General features: G+C 43.4%; 3 protein-coding genes across 4 annotated transcripts in view; 2 read left to right on the top strand and 1 right to left on the bottom strand.

The window, feature by feature from the left end:
• Positions 1 to 80: 80 nt before the first annotated feature.
• Positions 81 to 2,173, top strand: LOC306831867 (uncharacterized protein). Its single transcript, XM_079356114.1, has 3 exons — positions 81 to 299; positions 640 to 771; positions 1,798 to 2,173. The coding sequence occupies exons 1-3, from the start codon at positions 255 to 257 to the stop codon at positions 1,936 to 1,938; spliced, it is 318 nt and encodes a 105-aa protein (XP_079212240.1). The 5' UTR covers positions 81 to 254; the 3' UTR covers positions 1,939 to 2,173.
• Positions 2,174 to 3,855: 1,682 nt separating this feature from the next.
• Positions 3,856 to 10,605, bottom strand: ercc6l (excision repair cross-complementation group 6-like). Of its 2 annotated transcripts, XM_079348331.1 has the most exons (4): positions 10,496 to 10,605; positions 10,340 to 10,412; positions 9,409 to 9,453; positions 3,856 to 7,675 (listed from the first exon to the last, which is right to left on the bottom strand). In XM_079348331.1, the coding sequence occupies exons 2-4, from the start codon at positions 10,393 to 10,395 to the stop codon at positions 3,937 to 3,939; spliced, it is 3,840 nt and encodes a 1,279-aa protein (XP_079204457.1). In that variant the 5' UTR covers positions 10,396 to 10,412; positions 10,496 to 10,605; the 3' UTR covers positions 3,856 to 3,936. The 2 variants fall into 2 exon arrangements, with proteins under 2 accessions (XP_079204457.1, XP_079204456.1); XM_079348330.1 differs by having other exon boundaries at positions 10,340 to 10,538.
• A 2,301-nt stretch (positions 10,606 to 12,906) lies between these two features.
• Positions 12,907 to 13,444, top strand: part of adam9a (ADAM metallopeptidase domain 9a) — a 28,449-nt gene continuing 27,911 nt past the window's right edge. The window contains exon 1 of the mRNA XM_079370131.1: positions 12,907 to 13,361. Within this exon, the coding sequence (XP_079226257.1) occupies positions 13,286 to 13,361 (76 nt within the window). The 5' untranslated portion in view covers positions 12,907 to 13,285. The remainder of the gene's footprint in view (positions 13,362 to 13,444) is intronic.

The following is a 13,444-nucleotide window of genomic DNA, read 5'->3' as shown; positions in this document are numbered from 1 at the left end:
CTGTCTGAGGACTTGCTTTCACTTGGTAAAGTTTCTACCTCCCCTGACCCATAGGAGGCGGCAGCGGTCTCTACCGAGAAGACACCAACGAAGAAGAATGAATGTAAACAGGAAGTAAGGAACCCGTCACATCCCCGACCTGACAGAATCACCTCTTTTCGCAACATTTCTGTAAAATAAGCAATTTAGCTGATATTCTGTGAGTTTGTCGGGTTTGTATTTAGTGTTAGAGATCTTTTTAGTTTGTCTCCGTCATGAACTCAGGAGGAGAAATGAACAACGCGGAGTTATTTCAGCAGGTAAAAAAACATCTACGAAGTGTTCAAAATGACGCAGATCAGGATGTTTTTAAGCTTTATCTGTTACTAAAGGCGAAGTTTTTATTATTGAAATACATTATTATTATTACTTTATAAGATTGGTCTTTATTATAAGAAACAAAATACATTTTTAGACTTTAAATTTCACAAATAAAAAATGTAAACAGTCAATGTTTAACAAGTTGTGTCTCCTTTAAAATCATCCAATCAGAGCAGCTCATTTATAATGAAGACACTAATAACTTTAGTTATATAGCACTTCATATAGTTATATTAACATTTAGAAATGGGTTTTATTAGAGATGTTGTGGTCTTGCAGATGGCGTTGCTTCGCTGGCTGAACTCACAGACTGAAGAGGACCGGAGGATTTTGACCGCAGTGACCGGAGTCAAGGTGGCCAAAGAGCTGCTGAACCGGATTACGGGACGGGACGAGGTGGACGCTTACAAGGTACCTGAGTGCTGCCGTGTGTTCAAAGGACGAGTAAAGTTCTGATGAATCACTTTAGTGATGAAATGAGAACGAGAGACTGAGAGGAGTTTAAAGGAGCAGCATGTAACTCTGCCCCCTAGTGTTCAAAATGGGTACTGCAGTCTCAACTTTAATCATGACAGAGAGCTGTCTGGCTCCGCCCCCTCCTCTCACACAGGTCTCCATGTGGTGGACACTGTAGCTTCAGTGTTTAGCCAGCTCTGCATGTGGTGGACACTGTAGCTTCAGTGTTTAGCCAGCTCTGCATGTGGTGGACACTGTAGCTTCAGTGTTTAGCCAGCTCTGCATGTGGTGGACACTGTAGCTTCAGTGTTTAGCCAGCTCTGCATGTGGTGCACACTGTAGCTTCAGTGTTTAGCCAGCTCTGCATGTGGTGGACACTGTAGCTTCAGTGTTTAGCCAGCTCTGCATGTGGTGGACACTGTAGCTTCAGTGTTTAGCCAGCTCTGCATCGGTTTGTCAACCTTTCTGCGTTCTAGCCTCAAAAGCATCTCCAACTGAAACTCTTGAAGCTCGACGTTCACTGTAGGACTGTAGAAGAGTCGTGGTGCGAATCAGCTTCACCACCGAAGCTCACGATCAAGCGAGCTCGCACAGGTCGAGCGAGCTTTGCTGTTCGAGTTAAATCCAAACGGAGTTTTTACAACTGTCAATAAAAAGCTCCAACAGACGGAGGTTGATTTAAGTTGTGTCATAGCTCAGATATTCTGCACGCAGAATCGTGCGACTCAAGATTCGGCCTGAAACAGAACAGTGGATATTTGGCTTCCTAGATTGTTCCTGAAATGTGGTAATTAATTTTGCCCTCGTGTGTGTGTGTGTGTGTGTGTGTGTGTGTGTGTGTGTGTGTGTGTGTGTGTGTGTGTGTGTGTGTGTGTGTGTGTGTGTGTGTGTGTGTGTGTGTGTGTGTGTGTGTGTGTGTGTGTGTGTGTGTGTGTGTGTGTGTGTGTGTGTGTGTGTGTGTGTGTGTGTGTGTGTCCTCAGAGAGAATGCATCCTGGGAATCTCTCAGTTCATCAAAGACAACCCGCGAGCGTCCCAGGTCCAGATCAACGCTGAGGTGGAGAAGAGAGTTCTGCTCTTCGCTGCTCGGGTCCAAGCTCTGGAGAGGGCTCCGCTGTTCTGACAGAGCGGCTCAATGTTTCAACAAAAATGTATCTTTATATCTGAGACTGAATTATCGTACTCTTTAAAACGTATTTTACCGTGTTGCTGTGACATCATTTTATGTTTTTTTTAAATGATTTTTAATGAACTGCTTGTATCAGGAGTTCACTTTATGTTCAGAGATTAAACTCTGAGTGGGACCCGAGAGGTTGACTCCAGTCATCATAATAAAAACTGTAAGTCTGAAAACAGAACTTGAGTTTTGTTTTCCTGTTTGTTTCCTTACAGCTGACTCTTCATAAATAACGCCTCTGTAAACGCTCACTGTGGCGTTCTTTAAAGAGACGGTTAGCGTGCACGCCACATGTATGAAGGCTGGAGACCTCGACCCCTCACTGATATGTGGTCTTGGTCTCAGCTCGGTCTCGTTTAGCGTGGTCTTGACTTCAACACTAATTTATTATTATGATGAATAAATCAGTTTAACCCGTCTGCACACGGAGCGGCTTGAATAAAAAATGGAAATAAAAACATTTATAATGAGATGAAACACAAACAGCAGTTTACAGGAGATTCTCTTTAATCAACATGAGAATAAATGAACGCTGTGACTTTTGTTTCGTTAGAGATTATTGTGATGATACATTCGTGAAGTACATAAACATAAACCCAGAAGATAAAACCGTCACCTAAAAACACACAACACAGACATATGATACAGACTTTTAGCAGCAACGTGACACAGACGGAAACAAACCAAGACTTTAAATATCTTCAAGAGCAAGACGATGATTTCATTCGCTGCTCTCTTTGTTTCATTTTGTGGAGAAACTGTCGGGTTTCTGACCCGGCCTCAAAGAGGTCACTTAAAGGATTTAGATCTTTATTAAGTCTGATGAGTTTTAGCTTGTGGCCTTCATCGGGGTCGTCATCACAAATTAAAAATCCATCTGTCTTATAAAGCCAATGAAAGTGATCTTTAAACTTCGCCTGCTGCTGGAGCTTTTTTGACCTCTTCATGTTTTCGTGTGCAAAAAGCTTCATGTAAATTAAGACGAGTTCAACACGGTCGAGTTTAAATCAAAGAGCTGATTTAGAAAATGAGCAGAAATAAGAAGTGATGGAATACACAAAGTGAAGGAGGGACAAGTTTCATGTCGCGCTCAAAATCAAACCAAACAGGAAGAAGAGAGCGGGGAAATGACGTGCAGGGACCCGGGTTTAGAAGACTCAAGTCTCCGTTCAGGGCGGGGCGACCTAAACGCCACCTGCGCCTTACTTCTCATGTTTAACAGTGAAGGAACCTCAAAACAGTTTCTGTTTTTGAAGGACTGTTGGAAAATATTTCCAATGATTTATTTATGAAGCGAGACGTGTCGGGTGATTAAATAAGAAGGGACAGAAACTTCTAATCTCTCAGAATGAGTTTTTGTTGCTTTCGCTCGTTTGAGATGAAAACTGAATATTTAAATAACATTAATACATTTTTTTTAAAGGTATATTTTGGAGACTTTTATCTGTGAGGTAGGCCAGAAAGGAGCCCCAGGGTCAGATTCAAATCGGGGCCGCCTGCTTGCCGTAGTTTTTGAAAAGAAAAATTCACACATGCTAGAACGCTAAACGAGACTCAAAACGTCGGATACTGTCGGCAACTTGTTGACTGAAAACAAAGAAGAAGAAAAAATGAGGATGTCAAGGACTTTTATTTTTATGTCCGTGTCACTGAAACACATTTTAATATTATTTTATTTTTACTGGTGTCAGATCGAAGATTTAAATCCTGCCACCATGACGTCCTAAATCCACATCAAACTGTTATTTTAAAATCGCTAGATCAGACGTTAGAGTGTCTCAGTACAGCTGCTAGCATGGCTCTGATTTTAAAGATCTACATCTTAGTGCTTTCTGTTAATGAAAATCTAAAGTTGTTTTTGTTGAACAGTCAGTGCAGCTCTTCCAGCACGCAGGTGTTATTTCAGCTAGCAGTAATCCGTGTGAGGATTGTTCTGGGCGGACGTTAAGTTCTCTGACTCAGCTTCCGGTACAGTTGGATGGTCATGAGCTGAACTTCGGGATCTCCGGGTTTGATGTCGATCGCTCGGAGGAAGAAGTCCAGAGCGTCGTCCAGCTTCCCTTTGTTGTAGTTCTCCTTCCCTCTGCTGACCAGGGACTCGTAGCTGTCCTTCTCGCACTTGATGATGTCTTGAGCGTTGTCCGTCCGGACGCCTGAGTCCACGGTGCACTGATCAATTCCCTCAGAGGACGCCAACTCTGGATCGCCGGTTGATTCCTCCAGACTACTGCTCATTTCCTCTTCTGAATTTGGGTTTGTCTTCTCCTGCTCTTCCTCCTCCATCTCCTCTTCCTCCTCCTCGCCCTCTGTGTTTAACGTCTCTCCAACCGTCTCCTCCAGCTGAAGCCCATCGTGAGTCAACCCGATGACGTCCTCCTCCTCCTCCTGCGCTTCTTCAGAACGACTCTCTGACACGTCATCGTAATCCCTCGAATGGTCCGAATTTAAATCATCGATGTCCTCGATGACGGACTGGTGGAGGGAGCGGCGTGAAGCCACAGACGTGTTTCCAACAACGCTCTTTCTCGACCGGAGAGGGGTGGAGCTGTTGGGTGCTGATTCAGGTCCAGTGGCTCCAAGACCTTGGAAAGAAGATTCAAATTGGCCCTTTTCATCATCGTCGTCTTCTTCTTCTTCTTCACTGTCATAAATCACTAGTGCTCTTTTCTTCCTGGAAACGACGATGGAATCGTTCATTGAAGCGTTCATTTCTGAGTCTCTGGTGTGGTTGAGGCTTTGCATAAGTGCTTCTTTGTGTTGTCTCTCAGAGAGCGATTTATTCACGTCAAAACTCCCCTCCATCTGCAGCTGTGACAGCAGCTTCCTCTCCTCCGCTTCCGTCTCCGGGGGATCCGGGACGTCGTGGTCCGACATCACGTCGCTGTCCTCGAGCTGCAGATTGAAGTTGCCTTCGAAGGATTCGAGCCCGCTGCCGGCTCTGGACGACGTGTCAGATTTGAAACTGGTGTTGGACGCCTGCAGCGTAGAAAGTCTTTTGTTCTGCAGAGGTGTGACACGTGGAAGAGCGAAGGAGTTCGCCGTTTTGTCGAGTTGTTCGACTTCATCGTCTGCTGTCACGTAAGAAGGACTGCCATCACCTGCTGAACCGACGGCACGCTCGGACGTCACAGATTGGTCCATCAGTTCTTCAACTGAGGCATCTGCTATGTTACCTTCAACGGCCTCAGTGGCGTCCGACATCACCAGAGACTCATCGATCCGCTCCGGAGGAGAAGCGTCAGCTGCATCGAGGTAACTCCTCTCCTGTGTCGCAGGTCGTTGGTTTGAGGAGTTCAGATCCTGCTGGAGAACCCCGTCTTGGCTGAGTGGTTCTGTCATACTCTCGTCTACAGTCAGATCGATGACACGGTCACTCAGACTCTTGGGGGTGTCAGAACTCGACCCGTCCAACTCCACGACGACTGGCGATCTGTTGAAGCTGATGTCATTTCGCGGTACGGAGGGACTTGGTTTTGAAACTCTCTGTTTTCTCTCCTGAGACCGCTCTGGGTTGTTGTTGTCCGCTGGATGTCTGAGCCAGGCCGGCTCCGTGCTCGACGCCATGCTCTCCGCCAGCTGCATCTGAAGCTCCGACTCGGCCTTCATCAGATCCTGGGCCTTCTGCACCCTCCCTTCGATGTAGTTCGCCTCTTCGCCCTCCGGCGCTTCGTCGTGGTTCACGTCGAGGGAGAACATGAGGTCGTGGTCGGTGATCCCGAACATCTCCATGGAGTAGAGTCTGGCGATGTGCTCGTCCAGTTCGGGGTCGGTGCGTCTGTGTCTGGAGTGAAGGGCCTGAAGCTGCATCTGCGTAGACGAGGAATGCGCGTCCTCGAGGGTGAAGAGTTCCTTCAGCTCCTGCTTGCTGAAGTACCGGAAAGGGTTCTTTTTGTCCCCGGTATTCTGCCTGATGAGGGAGTCTTTAAAAACCTGCCTCCTGTAGATCTTCTCCTCCACCGTGCCGCACGTGATCAGCCTGTAGATGACTACGTTCTCCGTCTGCCCGATGCGGTACGCCCTGTCGACAGCCTGAGCGTCGGTCGCCGGGTTCCAGCTGGGGTCGTATATCACAACTCTGTTGGCTGCTGTCAACGTGATGCCGACTCCTCCGACCTGAGTGGTGAGGAGGAAGACGGTGTAGCGTTTGTCGGTCTGGAACAGCGTGATGCGGCGCTCTCTTTCTGCGATCTGCGTGATCGTCCCGTCCAGCCTCAGGACTTTGAAGCCTCTGTTTCCCAGGATGCGTTCAACGATGTCGAGAACCTTCCTGTAGTGAGCGAAGACGAGCGTGCGGTGGCCCTCGTTTCTGAGCTGCTCGAGAAGCGCAAACAGAAAGACGAGTTTCCCAGACTCGGATATCAGAGTGTCGTCGGGAATGTTAGCAATACTGTGAGCGTCCGTCTCCGTGTCGTCGCTCTGCTGACTTTCCGGCATGTTGTCCTCCAAGCCTAACTTGGATATGGCCGCGGCAGAGAGCAGTCTCGGGTGGTCGCAGAGCTTTTTCAGGATGGTTAATTCAGCCAGAGGTGATCTGGAGGTCATGAGCAGCTCCTTGATGTGGTCCAGAGAAATGAACTGCCTGTATATGTCTTCCTGAACAGAGCTCAAGTAAGTCCAGACAACCAGGTCGTTCTTTCTCGTCAGATCGGGCATGACCGCTCCAGAAACTTCTGGAGAGCGAAGGTCTTGGCCGTCCTTGTCGCCTGAATCTTCTTCTTTGCAAGAATGCTTGCCGTTCATTTTGTTTTTTTGCACCTCCGCTTTTGTTCGGCGCAGGAAGTAGGGTTTTATGATGGCCATGAGAGTCTCGGACATCCGAAACCCGAGGACCTTTTCCCCCGGGGTCGCGTCTTTCTCCCTGGCACGGGTGATCGGGTTCTCGTACTCCGTTTTGAATGTCTTGGCCGTGCCGAGGAGAGTGCCTTGACAAGCATAGTCGAAGAGCGCCCACATTTCTTTCAGGTTGTTCTGAACGGGCGTTCCTGTGAGGAGGACTCTGTTTTTGGAAGGGACGGCCGACGCGCTTTTGGCTGTTTTAGTGGTTGATGTTTTTATCTTGTGCGCCTCGTCCAGGATCACGTAGTCCCACGTGAACTCTCTACCATGGTACGCAGACAGCTGCTGCCAGTTGTTCATGAGCATCGTGTAAGTTGTGATGATGACGCCGCCTCTCCGCTGAACTTTCTCCAAATTCCTGGTCCGCTCTCCTTTGCTGGTCCCGTGAAACTCTTTGACTCTCATCCCAGGAGTCCACTTGGCGAACTCTTTGGTCCAGTTCGTGATGAGCGAAGTCGGCATGACCAGCAGCGCGTTTTTGACCAGCTCGTTGTCGTACATTCCAGAGAGGAACGATATCACCTGAATGGTTTTACCGAGGCCCATGTCGTCAGCCAAGATCCCGCCTTTGCGTCCGTCCCTGTAGAGACTGTACAGGAAGGCCACGCCGTTTCTCTGGTAGTCGTAAAGCTTGTCGTGCAGATCTTTGAACAACATTAAACCGCTGTTGTTCACGTTGACAAACTCTTCCTCGTCCTCAGAATCATCCTGAGAGATAAGCTCTTCGATTTTCTTTATCCTGCTTTCAAGTTTTTGACTCTGTCGAATTTTGTAGGCCTTCTTGAAGAGCTCCAGCGCTTTGCGCATGTCCCCCTGTCTGGCAACGTCTTTAGCGTCCTGAATGAACCTGAAGGATGAGGGGGGAAAAAAACACGAGGCATTAGAGTTCAGTATTTCTTTTCAACTGAATGAACTTATCGCAAAAATCTTTATCTGTCAATCGTTTGTTTTCATATTAATCTGTACGACGACCAGCTCAAAAGTCATTTCAGGTGATCAGCGTCACACTCAGATCGAACTATTCAATAATTTCAGGTAAATAACAGAAATATTTACTGATGAGTTTTCAGATGACTAATCGATTCATCTCTGCATGAAGTTCAGCAGCAGAAACGTTTAATTAACGACCAGATATATTTTTAAATCCAACAATAACACTCACACACACTTAGTTATTTCATCCTTTAATTAATCCATTATTATTTGACCCTCTGCTGTGAATCATTACGTATAATTTAAGTTTTTCACAAAGTCAGAATTTTTTTATTTCACCAATTTTTCCTATTTACCAAAAATGCGAGGGACCGCTCTGAACACCGTCTGCATTTAAAATATGTGTAACGTAGAAAGTGATCTGACTTTCTCTCGAAGTTTTCAGTTAAAAATTAAGATCTGAAGTTTTTATTTTTTTAATTTCTTGTATGTTTCGATATCGGTCATTAAAACAACAAAAGAAAGAAAGTATCCTATGTTTCACCATCGGGCAGCATCATCCCACAACCACCGGCGCCCTGAGACCTTCACCTCAGCAGCGAGGAAGTTTGGACAACAGGAACATAAAATCCTTTAAGTCAGAATCACAAACAATCAGAGAATCCTCGAATGTAGCGAGAGCTCCGAACGTAGCTTAAAAAAAACACATTAAGGAGTCTGAGCCGAGAACTGTTTCAGGAATACAGTCAGAGCTGCTCTGAGCGAGGAAGAGACAGAAACGTTTATCTTAGTGAGGAGGCGGGGTCGACCACGTTGCTCGGTATGACACATTTTTTTAGAAGCTGTGAAAAAGGTTTTAAAGAGCCAATAATAGAATATGTTCAGACATTGTGTAATTATAAACGGCATGAAATGAGCATCTGTGTGATAATTTGTTGGACATATTTTAAAAGTGTAACGCCGACATGATGTTTAAAATAACATGCGAGTGATTGGATGAACCTGTGCAGGTGACCATGTGAAGAGAAACTCAACATGCGTGTCTCACTTTGCACTGAAAAAAAAATAAAAAATCAGTGATGGATCGAATCGTCTGCAGCAATCATTCATTTGTGTCTGATCTCACCGACTAAGAGTCAAAAAATATTCTTCATGTCGTGTTTGAAGAACATTTCTCTGTTTTCTCCTCAGACACCTGAGGAGCTCTTTTAGGACCCGAGACACTTTTTGAATAACTTTTATCTTCACAACGATCTCGTCTGAAATTTGAGAGGAAATTCACTGAAAAAGTCCAGATTATAAACGTTTTCTCACGAGGAGATTCTCACACAACCTCCACCGAGATCAGTTAATATATTAGTGTGGGATTTATTTTGTTGAATATTGGGATGGTTTTGACTAATACAAAAGTGACGCAGCTCAGTCATCACTAATGAGCCTCCATACATGTGTGGTGTTGACTGTGTCTGCAGAGACTCTGAATGTTCATGACTCTGTTGACTTTGGAGTTTCTTCACTCCTTGAACAATCAGCACCTATAAACACTGAGATTGTAGGGCGTATATTATTTACATTTATACTGAGATCACAGTTATTAAACATTTTGCTTTTGTTTTTCATCTCATATTTAGACGTTTTCCTGGTTACCTTTGGTAGGCTTCGATCTGGTCATCTTGATCCATGTTTAAAGACCTGCAGAGACAAATCAGACGTTAGAGCTCAACGTATAAACAACAACTCAAACATCTGCTCAGCCAGGTACTCATCCAGTTGTTTATAAAAAAAAAAACAGAAACATCAACAAAACAAGAAAACAGTTTATTTACTTCTTGTTTTTGTTTTTCTGTTAGAATTATTAAAAGTTTTATTTACACATCGCTTTTCAAGACCTCAGAGACGCACTCGTTAATAAAGAGATAAATATAGCACAGTGAGATCAACACGCCAAGTCACACATTCAGAGGAAAGATCTGTGGATGGGTCAGGGCAGTTTTTTTCTTTACTTTCGGTTTTAAGGAAACTTAAGGGAAAAATACTGAGGCGTGGAGTTCTTGTTTTTTTCCCATAGGGCGATAGGCTGACGTCTACTTTTTAAAATGCTGTGTGATCTACCCACACTACCTATCACGACTGGTAGATCGTGATCTACGTATTGGGCACCCCTGGTCTACTGTATCAAGAAAAAGATCTGTTGTTGGACTAGAAGAGATTTAAGGACAGTTTCTTCACCCAGAGTCAAAATAAAGAAAATTACCCCAAAACCTTTAAAAAAAAAAAAAAACTTGTTTTAAAACTTTTAAAACATTTGGATGATAATTCATAATGTCTGCTTTTATTAAATATTTTCTAATCGTTAATAAAATATTAAAACTCTTCTAAACTTCTAAAGTTCAATATATACTGATATTCTTTAATTTTGGAAAGCCACTTTACAGTTGTAGGATGTTTAAAGGATTTCTTTATCGGAAATGACAGCCCAGTAATATAACTGCTTTCTAACACAGATGATGTTTTTTTACCTTCTAGCATGTGTCAGTGTTAGTTAGCACTATGCTACCTGAACGTTAGCTTCACTTACTTCTCCAGTTTCTCGGAAATCTCTTCAACTCCTCCGCCATGTTGAGAAACGTCCATCCTGACGGCGGGAACTCCTAACCGACAAAAGAGAGAGACGCAGGTAGTGTCTCGACGGATTTTATGGGGGTTTTTTTTAAGACGATCACTCACAGGTAACTGCTGGAGGATTCACCGGCTAGAAGTATTAATGTGAGTGTGTATTTTTTTTTTGTTTGAACCGACGCCTTTTCCCCCCGCCATTTTCCCAACGAATCAGAGAGGACGGTTGAGTGACGTCTCGGACCGGTTAGTCCAATCGGAAGAAGAGGGTAAATCAGGAGGCGGGACAAAGCGAATGCCTCGATTCTGACTGGGTAGAGAGTAAGTACGGTGGCCCTGATGTGCGAAATACTACGACAAAATGACAAAACACCACAGCGAAATCAGAAAAATAAATAAATAAAGGGAGATGTTCGTTTTCCCCCCTTTTATACAGGCTAAATAAATTAGATTAGTAGCATTAATTTGTTGATTTTCTGAAAGAACGCCATAGTTAAGATAAGACGAGAGACGTTTTATTACTTTCTTTACAACACTGTAAAAAGAAATAAATGTTATAACTCAAAAAAGTGATGCTACGTCCATTAACCTCCGAGTTGAGCGTGTTCCAGTTGCATGATTGTGTTCAACAGCAGGGCGAATTTAACCAGAAAGTACACACGTATTTATCATTTAATGTTTTTAGAGTACACACTTATTTATCATTTAATGTTTTTAGAGTACACGCATATTTATCATTTCATGTTTTTAGAGTACACACGTATTTATCATTTTATGATGTTTTTAGAGTACACCTAAAAAAACTCAGCGTGATGCTGCAGGTCAGGAGTGGACCGTGGTCAGATTGAGAACATCATAAAATATGAAACAAATGAGCCAGTAATCAGAATCATACTAGATTTGTATTATACTGCCATATTATGTAAGCAATCATACTGAACATGTTACATGAATTATGTAAATACTCATGCTAATAAAAAGGAACCATTTCCCTCCTGCTGTGATGTTGCATAGTGAGGAACGATGATGCTGCAGGTCAGGATGGCGTGGGAAAAGGATGTTGGCGTGAAGTGTGCGGTGCTGCAATGTCAACTTAAAACTTGATGTTAATGTATTTGCACATTATTGTAATGAATAGAAAAAAATACATTCCTTTTAAATTTCAATATTGGAAAAACTACAAAATGGGTTGAAGGTTGCCCTTCCGCCTCTGTTAAGTCATTTTATTTATTTGTATTTTTTGGGGGCGGGGCGTTTTAGTCTTGACCTCTGTCTTGACCAGATTAAAAAAAAACGATGACGTGCACGAGGGGGCGCTCACTTTGCTCCACTGTACAGACCCCTTAGCAGCGCGTGCGCAGCCGGGGCGTTTTTTTCTCTCTCCAGCTGGAGATTATTGTGGTGACGTCACCAGAAACAAACATGTACCAACTTCTGGTTTAACTCACAGGACTTCAAAACAAAAGCTTGAGTAGACGCCACTCATTTCATTGTATAGAGAAATCTGTATCGACATTTTAAAAAGTTTTCTATTTAACTTTGTACCAACTTTTAATCAATAAAAACATGAAACATTATAATGTATTTATATTACCAAAATTTAGATTGTTTTTTTTTTATTATCTTTAACTGAATTTAATTGTTTGTGTGCTAATGAAATTTTTCTACAGGCCAGATCAAATAAATACAACAAAAAAAAATCCAGACAAAATAACAATTCAAAGTTCAGCCTTTAAATACTGATTGTGTGACATCGAAATCCATTATCAGAAAAACATATGTAATTATTCCTCAGGGGTAAATTCGGCCGTTACAGTTGCTCTCAAACACGGTATAGTAGTAGGAAATATAAATAAGTCTCATAATCTCACACATAGCTTTTGTTTTTATATATATTTAGATCTGCTCCTTATTTTGAAAATATGACATTCCTGAATGTAAAATCTTGATGCTGTTTTTTTTATCCTGCACTACAAACCAATGCAACAACATTTCGGTCTTATCTGCACAGTGAAGTTCATGTTTGAATGACAATAAAGAAAGTCTAAGTCTAAAATATATGTTTTGTTTTATTTTTAAATTATTCAACCACACCTCCACATTTACACACTGATGGCAGAGGCTGCTGTGTAAAGTGTCCAGAAGCTCATCCATTCATAGCGATGGAGTTAAGTGTTTAATAGTCATGTGACTATAAGAGCTGGGCATTGAACCCGACCTTGTGGTCGAGAGCTGACCTGCACTACCACTGAGACACAGCCACTTAACTTCACTGTTATCAAACAACAAGAACAGAAAATAAAACAGCTTCATTTGTTCTTCAATACAGAACACAGATTACTGCATTTCTAGACTAATAGCTACAAAAACATGGACTGAAATGTCATGTTTTTATAATGTTTAAGTCATTAAAGACATATTTACTGAGAGGAGGGCAAACATCCCCCCCAAAAAACAGCAACGTACTCTTATTTTGAAATGCGTCACCGGAAGTAATACATATTCACGCCACCTTTGGTCTGGTTTGGATTCTAGTCGAGTTTACAAGGAGAGAAATATTTGAGGACACACTTTAGTGAACCCGGGTCAAACGGACGGTCCTGTTTGAGTCCTGTGTTTTATTTAATGAACGGATTGGACCGCTCAGAACCCTCAGAACCCTCAGAACCCTGAGTGGACCCACAGTTTGGATCATCAGCTGGGACGGGAATGGCTCGGCCGAGGAAGAAAAGCTCTCCGGGGTGTTTAGCATGAGGCTCTGCGGGGGGAAACCACCGGGAGACAACACTGAAAACTACATTAATAACAAGAACAATAAGAAGGAGGAGAAGAAGAAAGAGAGGAGCAGAGTTGCCTGGTGACATTTAAAAGAGAAGAAGAAGAAGAAGAAGAAGAAGAAGAAGGAAAGATGGGAGGAAGAGTGGAGCTGCTGCTGGAGATCTGCTGTCTGCTGCTGCTGCTGAGCGGAAACTCACACTGCAGAGGTGAGGATGAGGAGTGGTACACTAAAGGTGAAGAAGGTTACTATGAGGGTGAGGAAGGGTACAGGTGAGGAAGAGGAGTGGTA

The sequence above is a fragment of the Symphodus melops genome (genome assembly GCF_947650265.1).
Source record: "Symphodus melops genome assembly, chromosome: 1".
Lineage (NCBI taxonomy): Eukaryota > Metazoa > Chordata > Actinopteri > Labriformes > Labridae > Symphodus > Symphodus melops.
Note: the sequence above shows the minus strand (reverse complement) of the source record. Positions and strands in the feature narration are given on the sequence as shown.

What these genes read in the sequence shown, in the direction of transcription:
- LOC306831867 (XM_079356114.1), top strand. Translation starts at nt 255, where the DNA reads ATGAACTCAGGAGGAGAAATGAACAACGCGGAGTTATTTCAGCAG. An exon ending in ACGCGGAGTTATTTCAGCAG is followed by an intron (nt 300 to 639) that starts GTAAAAAAACAT and finishes GTGGTCTTGCAG; the next exon opens with ATGGCGTTGCTTCGCTGGCT. An exon ending in ACGAGGTGGACGCTTACAAG is followed by an intron (nt 772 to 1,797) that starts GTACCTGAGTGC and finishes GTGTGTCCTCAG; the next exon opens with AGAGAATGCATCCTGGGAAT.
- ercc6l (XM_079348331.1), bottom strand. Translation starts at nt 10,395, where the DNA reads ATGGACGTTTCTCAACATGGCGGAGGAGTTGAAGAGATTTCCGAGAAA. An exon ending in ATTTCCGAGAAACTGGAGAA is followed by an intron (nt 9,454 to 10,339) that starts GTAAGTGAAGCT and finishes TTGTCTCTGCAG; the next exon opens with GTCTTTAAACATGGATCAAG. An exon ending in CAGATCGAAGCCTACCAAAG is followed by an intron (nt 7,676 to 9,408) that starts GTAACCAGGAAA and finishes CTCATCCTTCAG; the next exon opens with GTTCATTCAGGACGCTAAAG.